The 20,496-nt window shown below is 44.2% G+C and overlaps 2 protein-coding genes across 11 annotated transcripts in view; one reads left to right on the top strand and one right to left on the bottom strand.

Annotated features, from left to right (window-relative positions):
- LOC311514822 (C-type lectin domain family 5 member A-like) overlaps positions 1-720 on the top strand; it is a 28,147-nt gene extending 27,427 nt beyond the window's left edge. For all 10 annotated transcript variants that reach the window (XM_084617528.1, XM_084617527.1, XM_084617524.1 and 7 more), the window contains one exon: positions 464-720. In XM_084617528.1, coding sequence (XP_084473654.1) covers positions 464-587 — 124 coding nt within the window. In that variant the 3' untranslated portion in view covers positions 588-720. The remainder of the gene's footprint in view (positions 1-463) is intronic.
- Positions 721-8,311: 7,591 nt separating this feature from the next.
- Positions 8,312-19,087, bottom strand: LOC311515263 (C-type lectin domain family 5 member A-like; the record flags this gene model as incomplete). The annotated part of the gene is made up of 6 exons (XM_084618212.1): positions 8,312-8,529; positions 9,699-9,808; positions 12,104-12,240; positions 12,362-12,430; positions 16,224-16,292; positions 18,997-19,087. The coding sequence occupies 6 exons, from the start codon at positions 19,085-19,087 to the stop codon at positions 8,415-8,417; spliced, it is 591 nt and encodes a 196-aa protein (XP_084474338.1). The 3' UTR covers positions 8,312-8,414.
- Between the last annotated feature and the right edge of the window lie 1,409 nt (positions 19,088-20,496).

Raw genomic sequence — 20,496 nt, 5'->3', positions numbered from 1 at the left:
ATGCATGTGTTCAAGATGAGAATCTGGCTAAATAAATGTAAGTGAATCTACCAATGCAACTTCTAGTTCATTGTGGATAGTGCTAGAATCTCCTCTGAAAACAGGCTGTGATTTCCTGTGACTTTGTCAAGTGAACAGTGTTTGCTGAAGAAGTCAGTGCCATTGTCACATGGGCAGAGGGCTCCTTCTAGTCTGGAATTTCATTGAAGCTGTCTCAGAAGAACTGCGTTTGTCATCGAAGTCTACATTAGTGTCAGACAGGACTGAGTTTTTTTCCCTGGGGCTGTTATGGGGAATAATGTTAGCAGATTCTGTGCTTGAGGGAGAAGGAATATCTCTTTAGTAGAGGAGGAGGAGGAGGAAGGGAGACGCTTGTGTATGCATGCGTATACATATAAAGAAATGAAAATAAGGATTTAGTTCAACAGTTCAGCTTCTTTTTTGGTTATTTCTCTTTGCCCAGATTTACTCTGAAACCAAAGACATTGGAGTATGAAAATGACTGTGCAGTTATCAGAGCTGGAGAAGTGAGTCCTGCATCTTGTCACCAACTAAACCACTGGATCTGTGAGAAGACAATGAAATAACTCTTGTTTTGTAGGATGAGTCCCAGCACAGGTAGTCTGTGGCACTGGAATCCAGCTGGAGCATTTCCCCCTAATCTCAGACACAAATATGCACATGTATTCTCATTTTAGAATAAAAGAAACCATGATATGATCCTGGCCTATGGCACTTTTTATTTTCTATCCACAACAAATTCCAGACCAAGGTATGCATTTTGGACACCATTTCTGGATGCATTTTCATCAGCACATTGTAGGAAGAGTAATGGAGGACTTCGTTTTCTGTAATAAGGACACTTCACCAATCTGATAGACTCTGCCCTCCATGGAAGGTCACACATGCTGAAAGGATATAGGGTGCAAGAACTACTCAAGGGCCAGGAAAGATCACAGCTCCTACCCATGGACTGCTCTCTGCAGAGCAGAGGTGGGCATGAAGCAGGACCATAGCCCTAGCTCCTCCTCCCAGCATTGTGCAAAAGCATTGGGCCCTAATCCACAAAAAGCCTTAGGCATGGCAATGCAGTCCAGTTCAATGCCTAAACTTTAGGTGTCTGGCTACCCAGTGGAAGCCATAAAACCTGAGTTGGGCACATAGGCTCCCTATAAGATTCATGGGGAGATATACGTGCTTGAGAATGGGATCCACAAAAATTCCCACACGCTAGGGCATGGAGCTGTCTCACCAACCACTAGCAGATACTGAGGAGAGGGGTGTGTCCTAAGCCCCACCCCTCTCTGGGTCTTAGGCACCTAAATCCAGGATGGAAGGAGGCTCTTGTCTCTGCTTGGTAGTCACAGCCTGGAATTGTCTCCTGGAATCAGGCTCTTAAGCCATTTCTTGCCAGAAATGCAGTGGCACATGCTTAAGTTCATACAAAATGGCTGGGCATGGATGTGGGGGGAAGGGAGGACCTCCTTTATAAACTTTCACCCAGCAGTTATAGCACTCACTTGGGATGTGAGAGACACTAGTTCAGTCCCCCACTGGGGCTGAGGAGAAAGAATTTGAATGTGGGTTTCCCACCTCTTTGGCGAATTCCCCAATCACAGAACTATAGAGCCATTGTCTTGCTGGCCCAGTGTACATGGTGTGTATAAATAATTATGTAACAGCTTCAAGAGGAGGGCGTGAGAGAGCCCTATATCAAAACATCTCATAGTCCAGTGGCTAAGGCAGTCTCTTGGAAGACTGAAAACCTAAATTCAAATCCCTTGGCCACAGCAGGTAGAGGACAGAACTGAACTAGGATCTCCCACATCATGGGTTTATAAGGGCTGTCTCCCTTCCTCCCAACTACCCTTGTGTACAGTTTGGTGCTCTCCGAGCATGCCTCCTGGATCAGGCCCTGTAAGCGAGCTAGGAGGGGGAACGCCTGCCTTCCCCTGGTTTGAGGATTGCACAGAGGCTTAGGCGAAAGATAGGTGCTTGGACACCTGTTCGGGGCAGCAGGGTGCATGCCCGGTGTCTTTAGAATTTTTACAGCAAAAATGTAGGTGCCTCCAGGGTTAGGCGGCAGCTGAGCAGGATTTTGACTGTCTCAGTGGTGCCTACAGTTTGGACATAGGTGCCTGACCCCCATTTTAGGTATCTAAATCCTTTTGAGTGGCTCTTGGTTATTTGCAGAGCAGGAAATATGGTAAACTCTCATACAGGGGCACTCACATGGACTGCAGGACAGATTGTGCTTTATTGTGCTCCTTTTCGAGTGGGACAGCTCTGCACAATCCCCAACCCAGTGCCATAAACACACAGTCTGGCTTTGATAATTAGATTATTAAATAGTGAGGCATGAAAAACAATTTAGTTACATTTTTAACAGATTTCAGAGTAACAGCCGTGTTAGTCTGTATTCGCAAAAAGAAAAGGAGTACTTGTGGCACCTTAGAGACTAACCAATTTATTTGAGCATGAGCTTTCGTGAGCTACAGCTCACTTCATCAGATGCATGCCGTGGAAACTGCAGCAGACTTTATATATACACAGAGAATATGAAAAAATACCTCCTCCCACCCCATTGTCCAGCTGGTAATAGACCATTTAACAGACCATTCCCTTCCTGGGCGGCTCCTTGTCTATTCTGACTGTACGCTGCTCAGTTCAGGGACCGTCTCTCCTTATGTTTGTAAAGCACTTAGCACACTTTGAGCCCTATATAAATTCTAGTGATAACAGTGTTCTCTTTCTCTGCACATTTGCCAGAAAGCTTTAAAGGATGAGGTCTGTTTTTTGCTTTAAGTATCCTCTGACTGTCTTTTAAGCCATGGCGTTTAAACGTGTAAAAAGGAAGGATATGCATTCCCTATCTTGCATCAGCATGTTACATAATCAGCTCATGGTTTGCTAACACAGCAGATGAATTACAAAACAGCTTGCAGAGTTGCAAAACTCAAAGATTCCTTTTGAGAAAGAGCAGTTGACTGTGCAAGTGTAGCAACATCTGTGGCGTTAAAATCAGAGAAGTTTCAGAGTAACAGCCGTGTTAGTCTGTATCCGCAAAAAGAAAAGGAGGACTTGTGGCACCTTAGAGACTAACCAATTTATTTGAGCATGAGCTTTCGAAAGCTCATGCTCAAAATCAGAGAAGTGCTGCCACAGGGTGATTAAGCAAGATAGAAAATGGAGGTTTGGTTACTAGACCAGCAGAAGTTCCTAACAAGGAGAGATTTTTATGAAGGGATTACTCACCTCACCTAATATTTGTTCAAAGAAAGGAAAGGCAATAGCTTTTCTCCATAATTAAGAGACTCACTTTCCATTAAATACCTGATTTTAAACCTCTGCCCTAATGTCAACAAAACACAACCAATCCAGTAGAAGTTTCCCATGTGTAGTCCCCAGTCAGAGGAGTAAAGTTGGAGGGGAATCAAACATGGTATTTTGGAGACAGGAGTGTTTGGACAACTAGAGGAGCATTGCTTTTTGAGAATTCTTGTAATTTTTTTTCAATGCCATATCTAAAAAGATGTCTTGGAAGCTCCCAGGGTATGTCTGTTATGAGAAATCCTGGCTACAGAGGGAGAAATAGTGGCTTGAGTCGGTTCTGGGAGCAAGAAGCTCTTGAGTACTTTTCCTAGCTCTGCGGTATTTTACAGACTAATGATTACAGACTAAATAGCATTATTCCCATTGTGCATTCAAGGCAGGCATAGATAAATTAAGTGACTTGGCCAAGATCACACAATGAAGTAGTTATGGAATTAGGATAAAGAACTAGGGGCCAGAGCCTCAGCTAGAGTTAATTGGCATAGTTCCATTGTAGTCAATGAAGCAATCCTGTTTCCCATTAGCTGAGGATCTGACTTCACATTTCTGACTCTCAGTCCCACATATTTAATCCAGTGGACCACACTTCCAAGTAGGTTACATAACCACTCTGTGTCTCACTTTCCTCATGGGGCTAATAGTTACTTAGGTAGTTTAGAAGATTAAATAGTTATGGGTAGGTTGTATCCCTATTCACACAGAACCTTATTCTGTGAGTAGCCACTGAGACCAGTGGGACTGTTTAAGGAGCAAGGTACTAGAATCATAGAATATCAGGGTTGGAAGGGACCTCAGGAGATCATCTAGTCCAACCCCCTGCTCAAAGCAGGGCCAATCCCCAGTTTTTGCCCCAGATCCCTAAATGGCCCCCTCAAGGATTGAACTCGCAACCCTGGGTTTAGCAGGCCAATGCTCAAACCACTGAGCTAACCCCCCCTGCCCCCACATGTTATGTAAGGATAGCAGAATTTGGCCCTCAGTGTTTTGCAAATGTAAATCCTCTGTGGGATTATTAGATGCTCTCTGCATTTTGCAGAAGCACAGTGGTGCACTGCAAACATCCCTGGCTGTATTGCCTTCATATGAGGACTCCAGTCCAGCAACAGTGCGCATGGCTTAGAAAGTAGAATTGAGATGGAGATAGGGGTGGCATTCATTTTGTTTGTTGTCACCATTAACAGGGCAAAAATAGAAATGTCCAGGTCAGAGCTTCCAAGAGGCAGATGGGCCAGGACAGAGCTTCTCCAAAGTCATTCATGTGTCACTGAACTGCTCTTAAAAATCACTCCCCCAAAACAAAGGACATTTTCAGACAAAAAGTTGTGTTAAAAGGTTAAAAACATGCATCTGTGCCTTCAAGGGAGAAAAAAAAATGCCTTAACCATTGGCTATAACAGTTTAGAGCATACTTGCTAACTCCCCAGAGGTGAGGGTCCCTTACCTTGGGAACACATTCCTGACTAGGGGTAAACAGATCTGGGCTACAGCCCTAGCACAGGAAGATGGAGGAATGGGATAGGAAGCCTCCCATTTCCAGGTCCCTGTTTTGAATCCAACATAAATCCATGTGGGATGACTGGTTTAATGAATTAGGAGTAAGATACAGAGCATATCTTTAGGTCACAGGAAGGCTGACTTTGGGGAAAGACACTGTCTTGGCTCACCTGAGACCTGCTGTTTGAAGATCTCACAAGACTCCCAGACTGAGTTTTGGCTTTGATAATGTGGTGAGTATGTACACATAGGGAGCAGCTGCTTAGTAAATCTTCACTATTGGGTAAGCTAATTCCCAGAGCAGAAAAAAGCATCACTTTCTCTGGGGTTGCCTCTTGAAATGCTGCACCTAAAAACCATTTTCAGAGGAAAGTCCCAGGCAACACTGCCAGATGAGGCATTCAGAGTGGGTGACAGGAAGACATGCTCATGAACACAGCATTTTAAAGATAAACATTGTTTTTAATATTGTAAATTCATAAAAGCCATATTTTTCATACAGTCATTGATTGTGGTTTCTTCAGTATTAAGCTTCATATATGTATTGTGACAAAGCTCTGTCCTTGTCTCTGTGGGTCCCGCATTTCCTAGCGGATTTTACTAGCCTCAGAGGCTCACTGTGACCCTCCATGTAACCCATCTCTCTCTAGAGACAAGGGTCACAGTCTACTGAGCCATTTTCATCATAAGCCAGCAAGGGAGGTGAGGAGAAGCTATCCTCCCTTGCACAGTCTCTGTTGTCTCCCAGTCTCAGTGATAAATTTGGGAGGGGAGGACAAAGGGGGGGGAGCCCAGGCCCGCCCTCTACTCCAGGCTCCATCCCAGGGACCCTAATAGTATCAGCTATGGTCACTGACCTTTTAGAAACATGACACGTACAATTCCCTGGACTACTTCCCCACAGCAGCCCCCACCTTCCTCAAGCTCCACTTCACCCTTACCTCAGGGCCTCCTTCCTTGTGCCTGATATGGTGTGTACTGCTCAGTCTCTCCAACAGCACAAATTCCTCCCACAGCTCCTGACATGCACACCCACCTGACTAACTGGGAGGCTTTTAACTAGTTTCAGCCAGCCCCTGATTGGCTTCAGGTGTTCCAATCAACCTAGCATTCTCCCTGCCTTCTGGAAAGTTCTTAATTGGCCCCAGGTGTCTTAATTGACCTGGAGCAGCTGCCATTTAACTTATCCGGGTACCAGGGATTTGTTTAGCCTGGAGCTAATATATTTATCTCCCACTACTTTTCTAAGCCATCTGGCCTTGCCCCGTCACAGTATGCATATGCAGAAATTCATAGTGACATGTTATTTAGTTCAGTATTTGCAGTAATATATAAAGCTTAAACCTCACTAATACATGTGGGATCACAATAAAAAAGGGAAAACAGAGGAGACTGAGGATTTCAGAATATTGCAGAAAATCCACCTGCTATTTGTAGATGACAATAGATGGTTACATACTGTGGCTATGCATGTGATATAAATAGAATGGATTAGATTAGATACAATTGAAGATACAGTATAAATCAAATAATCTAAAAGCATAGCAAGACAACAGCACTCTTATTGGTAACCTTATACTTACATTACAATAAAAGGCAAATCTCAAATTTCAGTTAGCAATCCTTCAGGATAATGGGTCAATATAGTGGTGATGAAACCCGGTAAGGGCTCTATCTTCAGCACAAACTGGACCAAGAATTAGGGTGACCAGATGTCCCAATTTTATAGAGACAGTCCCAATTTTTAGGTCTTTTTCTTATATAGGCTCCTATTACTCCCCCACCCCCATCCAGATTTTTCACATTTGCTGTCTGGTCACTCTACCAAGAATCTGGATATATGAAATATATAGTGAAACCTGTTTTAAGTAACCACTGAAGGGATTGACATTTGGTTGCTTAATTGAGGGGGTCTTTTAATAGAAGTGGAGCTGAGCTGTACTTAGTACAACTGAGGAATAGTTTGATGTCATCCCTTAAAAGAGAGGGTAGCTTTTTAGGGTAGTCTTGAATATAAGTATGGTTTAGTTCTCCAAAAGTATGGATTGGGAGCGTTCACCTCACAGTCTCCTCAGTGATAATCTCCAGCAGTTGCACTGCTAAATTTACCCTCAAAAAAAAGTGGTTTATTTCAGGATAAATTTTTCAGAGTTTTGCCTGCAATAGACTGAGATGGAAATGCTCTGTCAAAGAAACTCTTCTTTACAATGAGGTAATATCTTTTAGTGGACCAATGTCTGTTGGTGAGAGATACAAGTTTTCAAGCTTAAACAGAGCTCTTCTTCAGGTAATCTGAGGAAGAGCTCTATTTAAGCTCAAAAGCTTGTCTCACTCACCAACAGAAGTTGGTCCAATAAAAGAAGATATTATCTCACCCACATTGTCTCTCTAATAGCCTTAGACTGACACGTCTGTAACAACACTGCATATTTTTTTTACAATATCCATTGACTTCCCTGTTGCATCACCAGGCTTAAGTCCAGAAATGTTAACAGTTCGTGCCATCTATAATAGGATCTTAGCTCCCCACCACAGCTGCTGCTATTAAAAATCTTCTGTTTTACACATCACAGGAAGTGTGACAAGCATTGTATTTCCCTTTGTAGTGTACCTTCCATGTATTTCATTGCGGTGGCCAGTAACAACAGTGTTCAACCTACAGGAAACTGAAGTGAGCTGTAGCTCACGAAAGCTTATGCTCAAATAAATTGGTTAGTCTCTAAGGTGCCACAAGTACTCCTTTTCTTTTTGTTCTCTTTAATTAGCTAATGTTTCTGCATTTCTCACATGATTAGGGGTGAAATCCTCACCCTGTTGAAGTCAGTGAGAGTTTTGCTATTGACTCAGTGGGGTCAAGGTTTCACTCCTGGTGCCAGGTTGATTTTGAACTGGTGTAACTCCATAGACATTTTTGAAGTTATTCCTGTGAAAGTGAGCACAGAATCAGGCCCATCAAGCTCTACCAAAATGCTAAATATAGCTGAGCTGCTATATTGCTTTTAACAAGGGCTTCCAGAAAAATTGTGCTGTTCTCAAGAGTTCCAAGAATTCTAATGTTCTTGGTTTGAACAGGGTCTTCCAGGTGCACAGATCTTGGTCTGCCCCCACATCTTGCTTCGTAACAGTGTTTTTAACCATTGTCATTTCCAACACCACTTTTATCTTCTTCAGCCTCCAATTTTATCTGTCATGCTTATTTTAATTCAAGAATTCTTATGTCAATGGTAAGTTTGTCCCTGGCTGCATGTGTGCATAAGAGAGAGAATTAGCCTCTATGCAAGTTTACGGTAGTTTGTGTGAATACAGCATTATATGGGCATTAACATCAGTACGTGGCACCACCATAGTGCATGTCATCTGAGGATATACTTTACAAAAGTGGATACTATTATTCTTTGTCTACAGATGGGAAAACTGAGGCACAAAAAGCCAAAGTAACTATCCCAAGGCCTTTCAGCCAATACAGTATAGAAGAAAACCTGTCTCCTGACTCCAAGTGACTTGCTCTAACCACTAAACCATGCCACCCAAGTTCCAGTTAGCCTCTGTGTGCCAGCCCCAGAGTCTTCCTCTGTCCACAGGAGCTGTTATGCTTTCTTTTCACAGATCCAACGGTTTGGTACAGAACAAGATATAGTACCCACGACAGTTAATCCGATTACAGCACAATCAGAGGTGTCACTATTCAAACCTATAATAAATCTGTGTGGAGAAGAGAAAGAGATGAGAATCAGGGTATTCATTCCTATTATTCAGATTTATCCAAAGTTCATGCAATAAACCCAAGGATAGACTAAGGTATTTCACCTTCTAGTCAGAAGATTCCTGATGAGTGATGGAAGCCACTTCATATTGACACCTCCTTCAATCTCCACATTTCTCACACACACACACTCCTCAGTTTACTATCCAAATCTCCCTCTGATGCACACACAAATACAGTGAGTTCTTTATCCAGTTCTATAGGATAGCCTGGGAGATTCTCACTCTCTAGACCAGTGGTCCCCAATTTTTTTCTGTTCCCCTTCCCTCTCCCCCCTCTCCCCCCCCCTTCCCCCGGGTAATGGAAAAATCTGTCCACACTCCCTAGGAGTCACGGCCAGGGTCACAGCCAGAACCAGGAGCAGGGCCTAGCCAGAGCTGCAACTGGGGCCACGGCCAGGGCCAGGAGCAGGGCTGAAGTCAGGGCCAGAGCTGTGGCGGTGGCTGGGAGCAGGGATACAGTCAGGGCCAGGGTTGGAGCTGTGGCTGGTGGAGAGGCGGGCATGTGAGTATCTGGGTAAGTGGGGGCCCTATGGCTGGGCTCTGGGGGGAGAGAATGCGGGTATCTGGAACGGGGGTACCCCGTAGGTGGGTTCTGGGGGAGAAGGGGTTCAGGTGTATTGGCAGGGGGGAGGCCCCGTGGCTGGGCTCTGTGGGAGAGGGGTTGTGGGTTTCTGGCCCCGCAGCTGGACACTGGGGGTGGGGGAAGGGGGCAGAGAAACAGGAATTGGGTTGTCATATAGGTTTCTTTAACTCTACTCCTTGGGGATTTTGTGTGTGTGTCTGTATTGTTACAGACATACCTGCTGACAGTATTTTGAAATAAATTACCAAAATAATTAAAACTGGCATGATTATATAGTGTTATTTTGACACATAATATTTGCAGAATTTTAAAATATCGTGCACAGAATTTTTAATTTTTGGAGCAGAATGCCCCAAGGAGTAGCTTTTTAACCTTAGCATCAATTTTGCCTGTGTTATTCTTCCCTTTTGTAGGCACAGGAAAATCCTAGCCTGTGTTCTGTCCCTTTCTCCACAGTATACCTGTGGCAGATACCTCAGAGGAAATAATTGACACTTGGAGGTATAATAAGGAATAAACGTACATGTCTGTGTTAAACTCTGTGTTGTCAATCCATTTCCATCTACCTTCAGCGCCTCTGATTGACAATCCAATGAAGTGATCTTCAGCTTTTGTGTTATTATGGAGGAACTCCTGCAAAGGAAGCATACAGTGAGTTCTGAGAATTCTCACCTGTGGCCAGAGACAATTCAATAGCATTAGCATCTATTTGGGGTGCCACTAGGGGCGATTTGCTTGGGTTTGTCCAGATTGTCCTAGCCAAAAACTGTTTTCCTAGTCTAGACAAACCAAACATGACCAAGGGATCCCCAGTAGCCTGCTGCAAACCCAGCACAAAGCCTATTAGATCCCATCCCCCATTGGAAACTCTCTGTAGGACAATGCTCTCACAGGGCTTTGTCTAACAGATTTGCCAATGTCTCATAAAAGGACCCTATGAAATGAAAGGTGCATATTACAGCATATTTCCATTGTGGGCTATCTGGCCACATTTCAGAATGCCCACCTGTGGCTTTATGCCTCTCCCCAGTCTCTCCCCACTCCAGCTCCCTGCCAAGTACTTTGACATCTGGTGATGTTGCCATGCTCTTCTTACCTTAGACACAGGGGGCCTGGCTGTTGTATTGCTGGGCCCTGCCTCTCTGCATGCTTATTAAAATCACGTAGTCATGCTAGCCAACTGTGCATTGTAGTGCATCATAAATCCTGGAGTGGGTGTGTTAGGGGGCTTATTCCTTCACCCACTTCCTTCCCTGGTCCTTCTCGCATGAACAGAGAGCAACAATACCCGAAGTCCGAAGGTGCAAACAATTCAATGTTTATTGGGGTGAACTTCCAGCAAGCATGATTCCAGTTTCCTTCCTTAGTGTCCCCCTTCCCAGCTCTGACACCACAGAGCTTTACACCTGTGTCCCTGTTCCCATTCCTGCCCTTAGCAAAACATGATTCCAATTTCCTTACCCCCATTCCCTGTTCCCATTTCCCCCTTTAGCAAAACATGATTCCAATTTCCCCACCCCCATTCCCTGTTCCCATTTCCCCTCCCGACACCCACCCACACACCCACACACTCCCTGATTGACTGCCGACTATATAGTAAAACTTGAGTTCTGCTTAGCTATACCTTAACGAATCATTTTCCTGAAATTTAACTAACCAATCTTAACGTATTGTAACATGATTATGTAACCAATTATATCCCACCACCTTAATTAGTTTACACCCAGCAAAATTAATTATACAGCAGACAGGAACAATCACAGAACCAGACAGAGATTATACAGACAAACAATAGCAAAGTAGGAACTATAATGACAAAACAATACAGAAGTGAGGATTTCACATCTCAGCTAGTGATAAGTGAGTTCTTGCAAGACAGGATGCTATCAAACTAAGTTTCCTTTTACATTTTCTAGGCACTTCCCTTTCTCTGGAGGTGATAGGCACTATCAGGACAGGATTGTATTCCTAACAGCCCAATAGCACCTTCTTTCAATGTGACTAGTTTGGAATGTGAGGATGTGACCGGTCACTTCCCAGCTTATGGCTGCCTCTGCTGCTTAGCCAAAGGCCTTAGCCTAAGAACAGGGCCTCAGACTGTCACAGTAAGAGAAGGACCTTACACCGGCAGACAGTGATTTTGATTCTTTCTTTTATACCTCTATAACTAGCCAAGTGATAAGACTACACCTAAATTCTTCGAGTACAGCCCTTTACCGACAGGCCTGAATATCTATATCCTAACAGAAAAGGAGTACTTGTGGCACCTTAGAGACTAACCAATTTATTAGAGCATAAGCTTTCGTGAGCTACAGCTCACTTCCTCAGATGCATATCGTGGAAACTGCAGCAGGCTTTATATATACACAGAGAATATGAAACAATACCTCCTCCCACCCCACTGTCCTGCTGGTAATAGCTTATTAGATAGCTTACTAGATAAGCTTACTAGATAAGCTATTACCAGCAGCACAGTGGGGTGGGAGGAGGTATTGTTTCATATTCTCTGTGTATATATAAAGCCTGCTGCAGTTTCCACGATATGCATCTGAGGAAGTGAGCTGTAGCTCACGAAAGCTTATGCTCTAATAAATTGGTTAGTCTCTAAGGTGCCACAAATACTCCTTTTCTTTTTGCGAATACAGACTAACACGGCTGTTACTCTGAAATATATCCTAACAGGGTGTCTTTAATTAGGTAGCAGAGAAGCAGGTAATGCATCTGGGCCTGCACAAAGAAAGCTGAACCCCTGCGTTGGTACTAAGGTAGGGTGTAGCTAAGGAGGGAAGGGGAGAACTTGGAAGAGTGCAGATAGGAAACTTGCATGGGGAACTCAGAGATGGAGAAGACAGGCTGGGAAGCTCTTTGAAGCAGAGTCCATGATTCATTTCCCACAGGATTATACGCTCTTTCTACAATAGCTCTCACCAGTTCCTCTTTGCTGTTGATTATCACTAAACTAGAGTTTGCTTCAGAACATGCTCTTTGACTGGCATTCCAAGTCTTTTCTTGAACAGAAAAGAAGTAGCATTTCCCCCTTTGAAATGTCCACCGGATCGGGCAGTCTGTAGGAAGGGCACACACAAAGAAAGAGGGAAATACCAATATGTAATTGGCAGGAAAAGAACTCTTCTCTCCCAATCACATTTTACAGCAAACATCAGACTCTCACTGCACTGATCTTACCTGTTCTTCCCCCGCTGGTTGAAGACTTAGAGTTCTCTGGTGAGTCATCAGTGGAGAAAATCTGTGAAACTGAACACAAACCTAGTTTTTAGTCTCTGATATCTTTAATGCTATGAAAACATACTTGGCAATAAATGCTTGGTCAGCATTTGCTCTTCTTGATTTATAAAGTGCAAGATGCCCTATGACAGTGGTTTTCAAACTTTTTTTCTGGGGACCCAGTTGAAGAAAATAGTTGATTCCCATGACCCACTGGAGCTGGGGATGAGGGGTTTGGGGTGTGGGAGGGGCTCAGGGCTGGGGCAGGGGGTTGAGGTGAGAGGGTGAGGGCTGTGGTTTGGGGCCAGGAATGAGGAGTTCAGGGTGTGGGAGGGGGCTCTGGGCTGGGGCAGGGGATTGGGGTGTGGGAGGGTTTCAGGGCTCTGGGCTGGGGGTGCAAGCTCTGGGGTGAGGCTGGGGATGAAGGGTTTGGGGTGAAGGAAGGGGTTCTAGGTTTGGGGAGGCTCAGGGCTGGGGCAGGGGATTGGGGCATGGGGTTGGGGTGAAGACTTACCTCTGGCAGCTCCCGGTCAGTGGCGCAGCCCGCGGGTAGAGGCTGCACCCCGGGGGTAGAGGCTGCACCCCGGAAGTGGCCAGCAACAGGTCCAGCTCCTAGGTGGAGGTGTGCAAGCGACTCTGCACAGCTCTCGCCCTCAGGCACCGTCCCCCGAGCTCCCATTGGCTGGTTCCTGGCCAATGGGTGTGCGGAGCCGGTGCTTGGGGTGGGGGAAGTGCGTGGAGCCCTGTGGCCCTCCTCCCTAGAAGCCAGACCCACTGCTGGCCATTTCCAGGGTCTTGGAACAGGTGTTGGAACAGGTAGGCACTAGCCTGCCTTAGCTGGGCAGCACCGCCGATGCGACTTTTAACGTCCCGGTCGGCAGTGCTGACCAGAGCGACAGTTCCTTACATGCAGCGACCCAGTACTGGGTCATGACCCAAACTTTGAAAAACACTGCCCTATGAGACATGTCAGGAGAGACCATTCTTGTCCTGGAAATCTTGTGACCTGAACAGATGGGCAGCACAACACAGGCACTGGGAGATCCACAGGAAGGTTCTGTCTTGGTGGGGTTTTGTTTATTTGTTAATTATGGGGTGGATGAGAGCATTTTACTGATGTGGGCTAGTGTGTTTCAGGGAAGAAGTGAGTTTTGAGGAACGATTTGAAAGACAAGAAGGTAGGTGACTGTGATGTAGTGTCCCCCACTGCAGAGAAGAGACAGGGCTTAGCTGTAATGAATATAAAGGGGTTTCTTTGTTGGAGCTGCTGGGACACAAATAGAGCCTGTGACCCTGTTGCTTCCGGATGGATTGGCTAACACAGCCTGGGCTGAGCAGGCTCACCTTAAGTCCTGGCCTGGACCAAGCAGCCATGAAGGGGACTACTGTTTGCACTGCAGGTGCTGGCACTCTGGGACAGGGAATGCTCCCCAGGCATGGGTGGCCAAAATACTGTGTCTTCTTTCCAGTAAAAAACTGCCCCATGCCTGGAGACCATCCCCAGCCTGTGTCTTCCCTTACACAGACCTCTCTAACCTCATCACCTGTCTGGTAAAGGGTCAGTTTTGGCCCGGCTGAACACAACCACATTAAAAGTTATATCCAGACAAGCAAAAAGACAGATCATTTACAAAACAGGTCAGGACATGTTCAGCATCCTAAGCCAGCCTGGGTGGAGGGCAAAAGAAAAGCCTGAGAAAAGATGATGTTAGCGGTGAGGTTGGATTCTTCGATGGATCCAAGGGAGCAAGGGGAAGAATGGTAGATGATGAGGGCATAGCTGTGCAGGGCCTAGAAGGGGAGGATGAGAAGCATGTTTTGCTATGGAAGGTAAGAGGATGAAAGGTGGAGGAATTCAGAGAGGGGAGGGACATGGTCTGCATGGTGGGTGAGGAAAAAGATTTTCCTTCAACGGTGGTCTAGATGCTCTAGTCTGGAGGTGGATTGTGATGGGGATCAGGAAGTCCAGAAAGAAAGGAATTGAAGGAGTTGAGTGTGACGTTGCACCCCTTAATGCTTCATAGAAATATGCTTAAGAATGTAAATGTGACATAACTGTATATTTTATGCCAGATATGCCATGTAACATATCTTTGCAAAGGTTATGTTCTTCTGTGTGTATTCATCCTATTGGTATGCATGTATCATTTTTGTATTCAAAGTTATGAATATTGGTTGTGTACTTGTTTGATTTTAAGTAGCCTTAGTGAAGCATTTGGTCAGCTTCTTGAGAAAAGACTATTCTCAGTAAGTGCCCAAACAAGAAACACTTAAGCTGACAACAGACCTTGATAGAAGCCAATTCACATCTGAGCTTTCCTGGCTGTGCAGCTTGGCCTGTAAAGTTCTGAGTCATGCATGGACATGTGACTTGCCCATGTGACTCCAAAACTTCATTTTGTAGCTGTAATTCTACACAAGGGGAGAGGGGGGTTTCCACCCAGAAGAGAGAAACTATATAAAGTCCTGGGAGACCCCTCCATTTTGTCTTCAGCTGGCTCAAGAGTTAGCCTCTGCACCACCAAAGAAACTGGAACAAAGGACAGTAACCACAGGGGTGTGAGTGGTTGCTGGACCCAGACTAGAAGGAGACTAGTGTGTAAAAGAAGCTTACTGGAACATCTCTGAGGGTGAGATTTCATCTGTAATCACTTTCTTACTGTATTAAGCTTAGATTTGCATATTTTATTTTATTTTGCTTGGTAATTCACTTTGTTCTGTCTGTTATTACTTAGAACCACCTAAATCCTACTTTTTGTATTTAATAAAATCACTTTTTACTTATTAATTAACCCAGAGTATGTATTAATACTTGGGGGATGGGGGGAAACAGTTGTGCATATCACTCTATCAGTGTTATAGAGGGCGAACAATTTATGAATTTACCCTGTATAAGCTTTATACAGGGTAAAACAGATTTATTTGGGGTTTGGACCCCATTGAGAGTTGGGTATTTGAGTGTTGGAGACAGGAACACTTCGTAAGCTGTTTTCAGTTAAGCCTGCAGCTTGTGGGGGATGAGGTTCAGATGTGTTTGTAGCAGGCTAGCATGTCTGGCACAACCAGGCAGGGCCCTGAAGTCCCCAGCTGACAGGGAAAACAGGTTCATAGGTAGTCTCAGCGCATCAGGTGGCAGTTCCCAAGGGGGTTGCTGTGATCCAACCTGTCACAGTGAGCTTCCTGGTCTACAATGCAAAATTAAAAAGGCTGAGATTTCCCTCTTTGCTGCGCCCATCATTTTCCCCAAGTCCCCGAACACACACACACATGCCAGAAATTAAAGGTTAGGAAGCTCTGGAGATAACCAAAGCAAGGACAGGTTTTATTTCATTATTATGGTTGCTGGGATTATTGGGAATGGCAGCAGAGGGCTCCTCATTGAACCCTGACCTGCAAAAAATAGTGAATGGCCAGAAGACTGTCACTTCTTTGGACCAATGGCATAATCATAGGCCAGAAGTGCAGGGAAGGGCTCCAAGGAAAGCACAAACACAAATCCAGGCATAAAAAGCACAGGTATACCTATAGCAAACAAGGTTCAGGTCACAGGGGCAGACAGGAAAAGACCTTGTATCCCAGGTGGATGCTGCTAACCATTTCCCATCCACCATGATGAGTGAGGGACAATCCCACCTCTGCAGCCCCTGCCCCAGCTGGGACACAAACACAAATATTAGTATCTCTCTGGGCAAATATCCCAGCCAATAGGGTACTTTGCAGAAATGGACATCAGTGATGGGGAATCAGGAACATAAACCAAAATTCCCTTTTGCCCCCAGAGAATTTCACAGCAAATCCCAGAAACTCACTGCCTGGACATTACCTGTTCTGTTCCCCTCAGTTGTGGAATTGAGTATCCTCTGAAAACCCAGAGTTGGGAAGATCTGTGGAACTGAACACAAGCCCAGCTGTTGGTCTCTGGGAGATGATTTGTAATACTCAATATAAAGTGCACCTGTGGTGATAACTTGTTGGATGGCTGTCCATTTCTTGTTTTACTTTATTATTATTAATATTGCATTTGGGAACCCCAAGGATCTCAGCAAGAGTTTGTCACTGCCTCCCATTCCCAAGACACTGGAGCATGCCCTTAGCCTTAGGATGGCAAATAATACAGTGGGAAAATATAGCATTCAGGGGAGGAAGTAATGCACCTCTGACATTCTAACAAATAGCATTGAGCGATAAATGATCAGACCCAAGCAGAGATTTAGGCAAAAAGAGAGCGGGAAGAGGTCAAGGACACAAGCAGAGATACAGACAACAAGTTTAGGTGGAGTTATGAGCATAGGAAGTGATGCAGGCACATGTACAGGCAAAAGAATCATGGGTTCAGATGCAAACTCAGCACAATGAGAGGCACAGATAGTAAAATTAAGAAAAAGAACAGGCACAGACAAAGGTGCATGTTAAGGCTGACTGCCCAGCTATCATGCTTTTCTGTTACAAGATGTGTGGCTCAGCTCCTGTCCCACATGCTATAGTTTCCACAAAGCATGAACTTCACATCACAATCATGGAAGCAACCGTGAATGGCTTTGAGGAAAGGGCAGACCTAATCCGTACTTGGGGGTGCATGTAGATTTGGGGATAATTATAGTTCTCTAAACATGCCATACAACTGGATTCCCATTGGCAGTGGAACCTGTTCATCAGCACACAGCACATGATGGCCATTCACTGAGCATCTCTACTGGTTTAGATGGAGATGCTTGCAAACTCCAGTCTTTTCTTTCTCTCCCACTTGCCGTAAACATACATAAACCATTTCCTTTGGTAGCTATAGACCCCTTAGGAAATTGTCAGTTCATAGTAAAATAGGAAACTGGCTGTGGCAGTGTTGTGCAACAAAGTGAATATGTGCCTGCCAGATTAGTCACTTCTGAGCCAACCATCCCCCTTTCTTTCCATTTATGCATTAACTGTGTCTCAGTGGAGTTGGTGGGGGTGTAATTTGTCAATTTGGCCTATAGGGAAGTAATATCATAGAAAGAATTTTTGTAGAATACATACAAATGGGGGAAATACACATGACAAACATATATATACATATTGATGTATAACACACATATCAAACAACATTGGGAAGCACTTTTGTAACCCACTGGTCAGTGTGTGTTACAGGAACCCCTGTGGACTAATCCATAAAGGATGTGAGTGTTACAGCCACCAGCTACAGGAAGTTGAGTTTTTAGTTCAAGCGGTAGCAACTTGTGCTTTTAATAATGGAGGTCCCTGGTTCAGTTCAAATGTGTCATCCAAGAGGGCAGCCCTCACACTATATGGATATATTATTTGTAAATGGTGATCTCCTCTGTATAGGTCAGGGTGTGTTTTGTGTATGAGTTGTATAAGCAAAGAAACTGATGGTTCTCTCTTCTCTGAGGTAGGAAGATGCACCTTCCAGCAAACTTCTTCCTTTGACTATAAGACAGGATTTAGTTATTATGAAATACAAACATATACAGCAGACAGTCTGCACCTCAGCTAATAAGCCAATTTACACACCAGCCACTGTATGGACCAATGCAGCTCACATGGGTGAGAGACATCTCGCTGTTGCCTTGTGCTCCCCCTCCCCATATATTGGTTGTAGCCACCTGCTATCTCTTGTCTTGTACTTAGGTTGCTAGCTCTTAGGGGAAGGCTCTTTTTTGCTGTATGTTTGACACTACCTAGCACAATGGGCCCCGATCCCTGAGTGTGGTCTCTATGCCCTATGCAATACCAATACCAAACCCTATCTTAACTGTCAATTCCCATACTTTCAAACACTTTTAAAAGTTTAATATTATCTTGAATTTTCTGTCTCTTAAATGTTTAGGTTTTGAGAACCACGATGTTATCTTACATGTTTTCCTGTAAGTTATGGATTTTTTTCTTGGCTTTAACTCCATTTTACCGAAGTCTTTTGTCTGGGAATCTCTCCAGGTAGGTATAAAGATGTAAATAATCAATACCAATTGCAAAATATGGTCACAAGCACCACAGAGCAGCTACTCTCATCTTCACACCATTGGCAAAACCCATTTGCAGGCTAAAAAGACAGATTGGCCAGATGTGTCTTGCACTGTGTTAAAAATAGCAGAATGTAAGCAATGGTAGAGAGTACTAGTACTAGGACTCAGAGCCCGCCATTAAAATGCCACATCCCTCCCTTCCTAGAGTTCAACCATAGAGATAGTCAACAAGAGCATTTAAAGGTATATGGGAAGAAGAGATATCCAAGATAGTGAAGTCCCTGGCCACTTATGAATTTATAGATAATCATCAACATCTTGAATTGCAGCTGGGCGGGGAAGGGAAACCAGTGTAAGGCACAGAACACAGGTATTATGTGTTCACATCAGTCTGTCATTTAGACAGGCAACCAAGTTCTGCACTAGCTGAAGGATATGAGTTGGTTTCAAGCATAATCCAATGCACAGTTGTCCACCCTGGAGATGGCAAAGGTAGTAACAGTAGTATGGATAATCTTGTTGAATGCCACCCTGTGGGATTTACATGGGCCTTGCCTGAGGCAGTGAGATTTAATTACAAGATCCCAGAGAATGTAAATTCCACTTGAGAAATAACAAATATTGACTGATACTCACAATATACCATGAACAGGGACGTTCCTGCAAGTTTAATGGCCACGATGATCAAGCCAGGAATCACCAGCTGCCAGTTCATGTTATTCTGCATTTTAGCCCTGAAAAGTTTAAAATGACACCATTTACCATTTTGCAAGTGTTCTCCATTGCCTCCTGGGATCTGCACTCATCTCAATGATATCTGAGCACACATGGATCTATGGCAGCTTGTCATGAAATAGAATGGGTGCCATCATTTACTAGTAAAGTTTGTACTAGTAAAGTACTAGTTTGTTTTATTTTCAGTTAGTCCCTTCATTCCTTCTTCCAGTCAGACTAAAGCTATCTGCGTCACTGCTGTCTGGTTTAACAAACTACTGTCCTTGGAAGAAGATTCTAACATTCAACTGATTATTAGGTTGGCAGCACCTGCAGGTATAGCTACATTGCAAAAGTAGTATGCAATAACAGAACGGATCACAACTGAAATCAGGTCTCCCCAATATGGATGAATTTAGATTCTCTGAAAACGATTACCTCATACAGTAATTTCAGTCACCATTATAAAACCAACACTTGCCAACAACGGTGGTGGACTTAGAATTGGAAATAACTGCAATAACTGACATACCCTGGTAAATTAATAAATGGTATCAGTTGACATTTTAATGGAGATCTCGAGTGAACTATTTGCTTCCTGTATTAACAATTCCACTCTTGATGGTATCTGCCCTCAGACTCTTAAGAAGTCTGTGCAGCTCATAAGCTTGTCTCTCTCACCAGCAGAAGTTGGTCCAATAAAAGATATTACCTCACCCACCTTGTCTCTCCAGTATCCTAGGACCAACATGGCTACAACAACACTACAAACTGAGACTTTAGTCTATTGAATGAGCAAATTGCCACGGAGGCCAAAACAGTATTCATTTGAATTTGCAACTGGCCAAAAGATTGTGTCTCAGTCTATGAGATGTACCTGGTCACAGTGATCTACATATTTGTAACCTCCAGGCTTTATGATTGCAACTCATTATATTGAGGAATGAAGCAGCCCACGTGAGAAAGCTCCAGCTCCCACAGAATGCTGCTGCTCATCTGCTTAGTAACACAGATTGGCATGAACATATCACACTGGTTCTCTGTACTCTCCACTGACTACAGAGTCCAGTTCAATGTTCTGTCCTTATATTCATAGCCCTCAATGGGACAAGCCCTAGGTCCCTGTGACTGTGCTTATATTAGGATTTTTTTTCTAAAATTTCCCACTGGTGTTATCACTGTTTCAGCTCTACCAGTCACAGCCATTGTGGGACTGCTAGAGTAGACAGGGTTCCTGGCAGTTGCTAGCATTTTCATCACCGTGCCATTTGACCCTGCTCACAGCAGGTCTAGATGACAGTGGTTTAAATGTTAGTAGCTGTGGGTACCTTGCCTACAGTAAAACTCCTATGACTGCCTCCACTGGTGAAGCTGAAACAAGTGGTTAGCAACAGTAGAAAATTTTAGGAAATAAATTCCTAG

Source organism: Lepidochelys olivacea (assembly GCF_965140295.1).
Source record: "Lepidochelys olivacea isolate rLepOli2 genome assembly, chromosome: 1".
In the NCBI taxonomy this organism is placed as follows: Eukaryota; Metazoa; Chordata; order Testudines; family Cheloniidae; genus Lepidochelys; species Lepidochelys olivacea.
The sequence above is the reverse complement of the archived record's forward strand: the minus strand, read 5'-3'. Positions and strand labels throughout refer to the sequence as shown.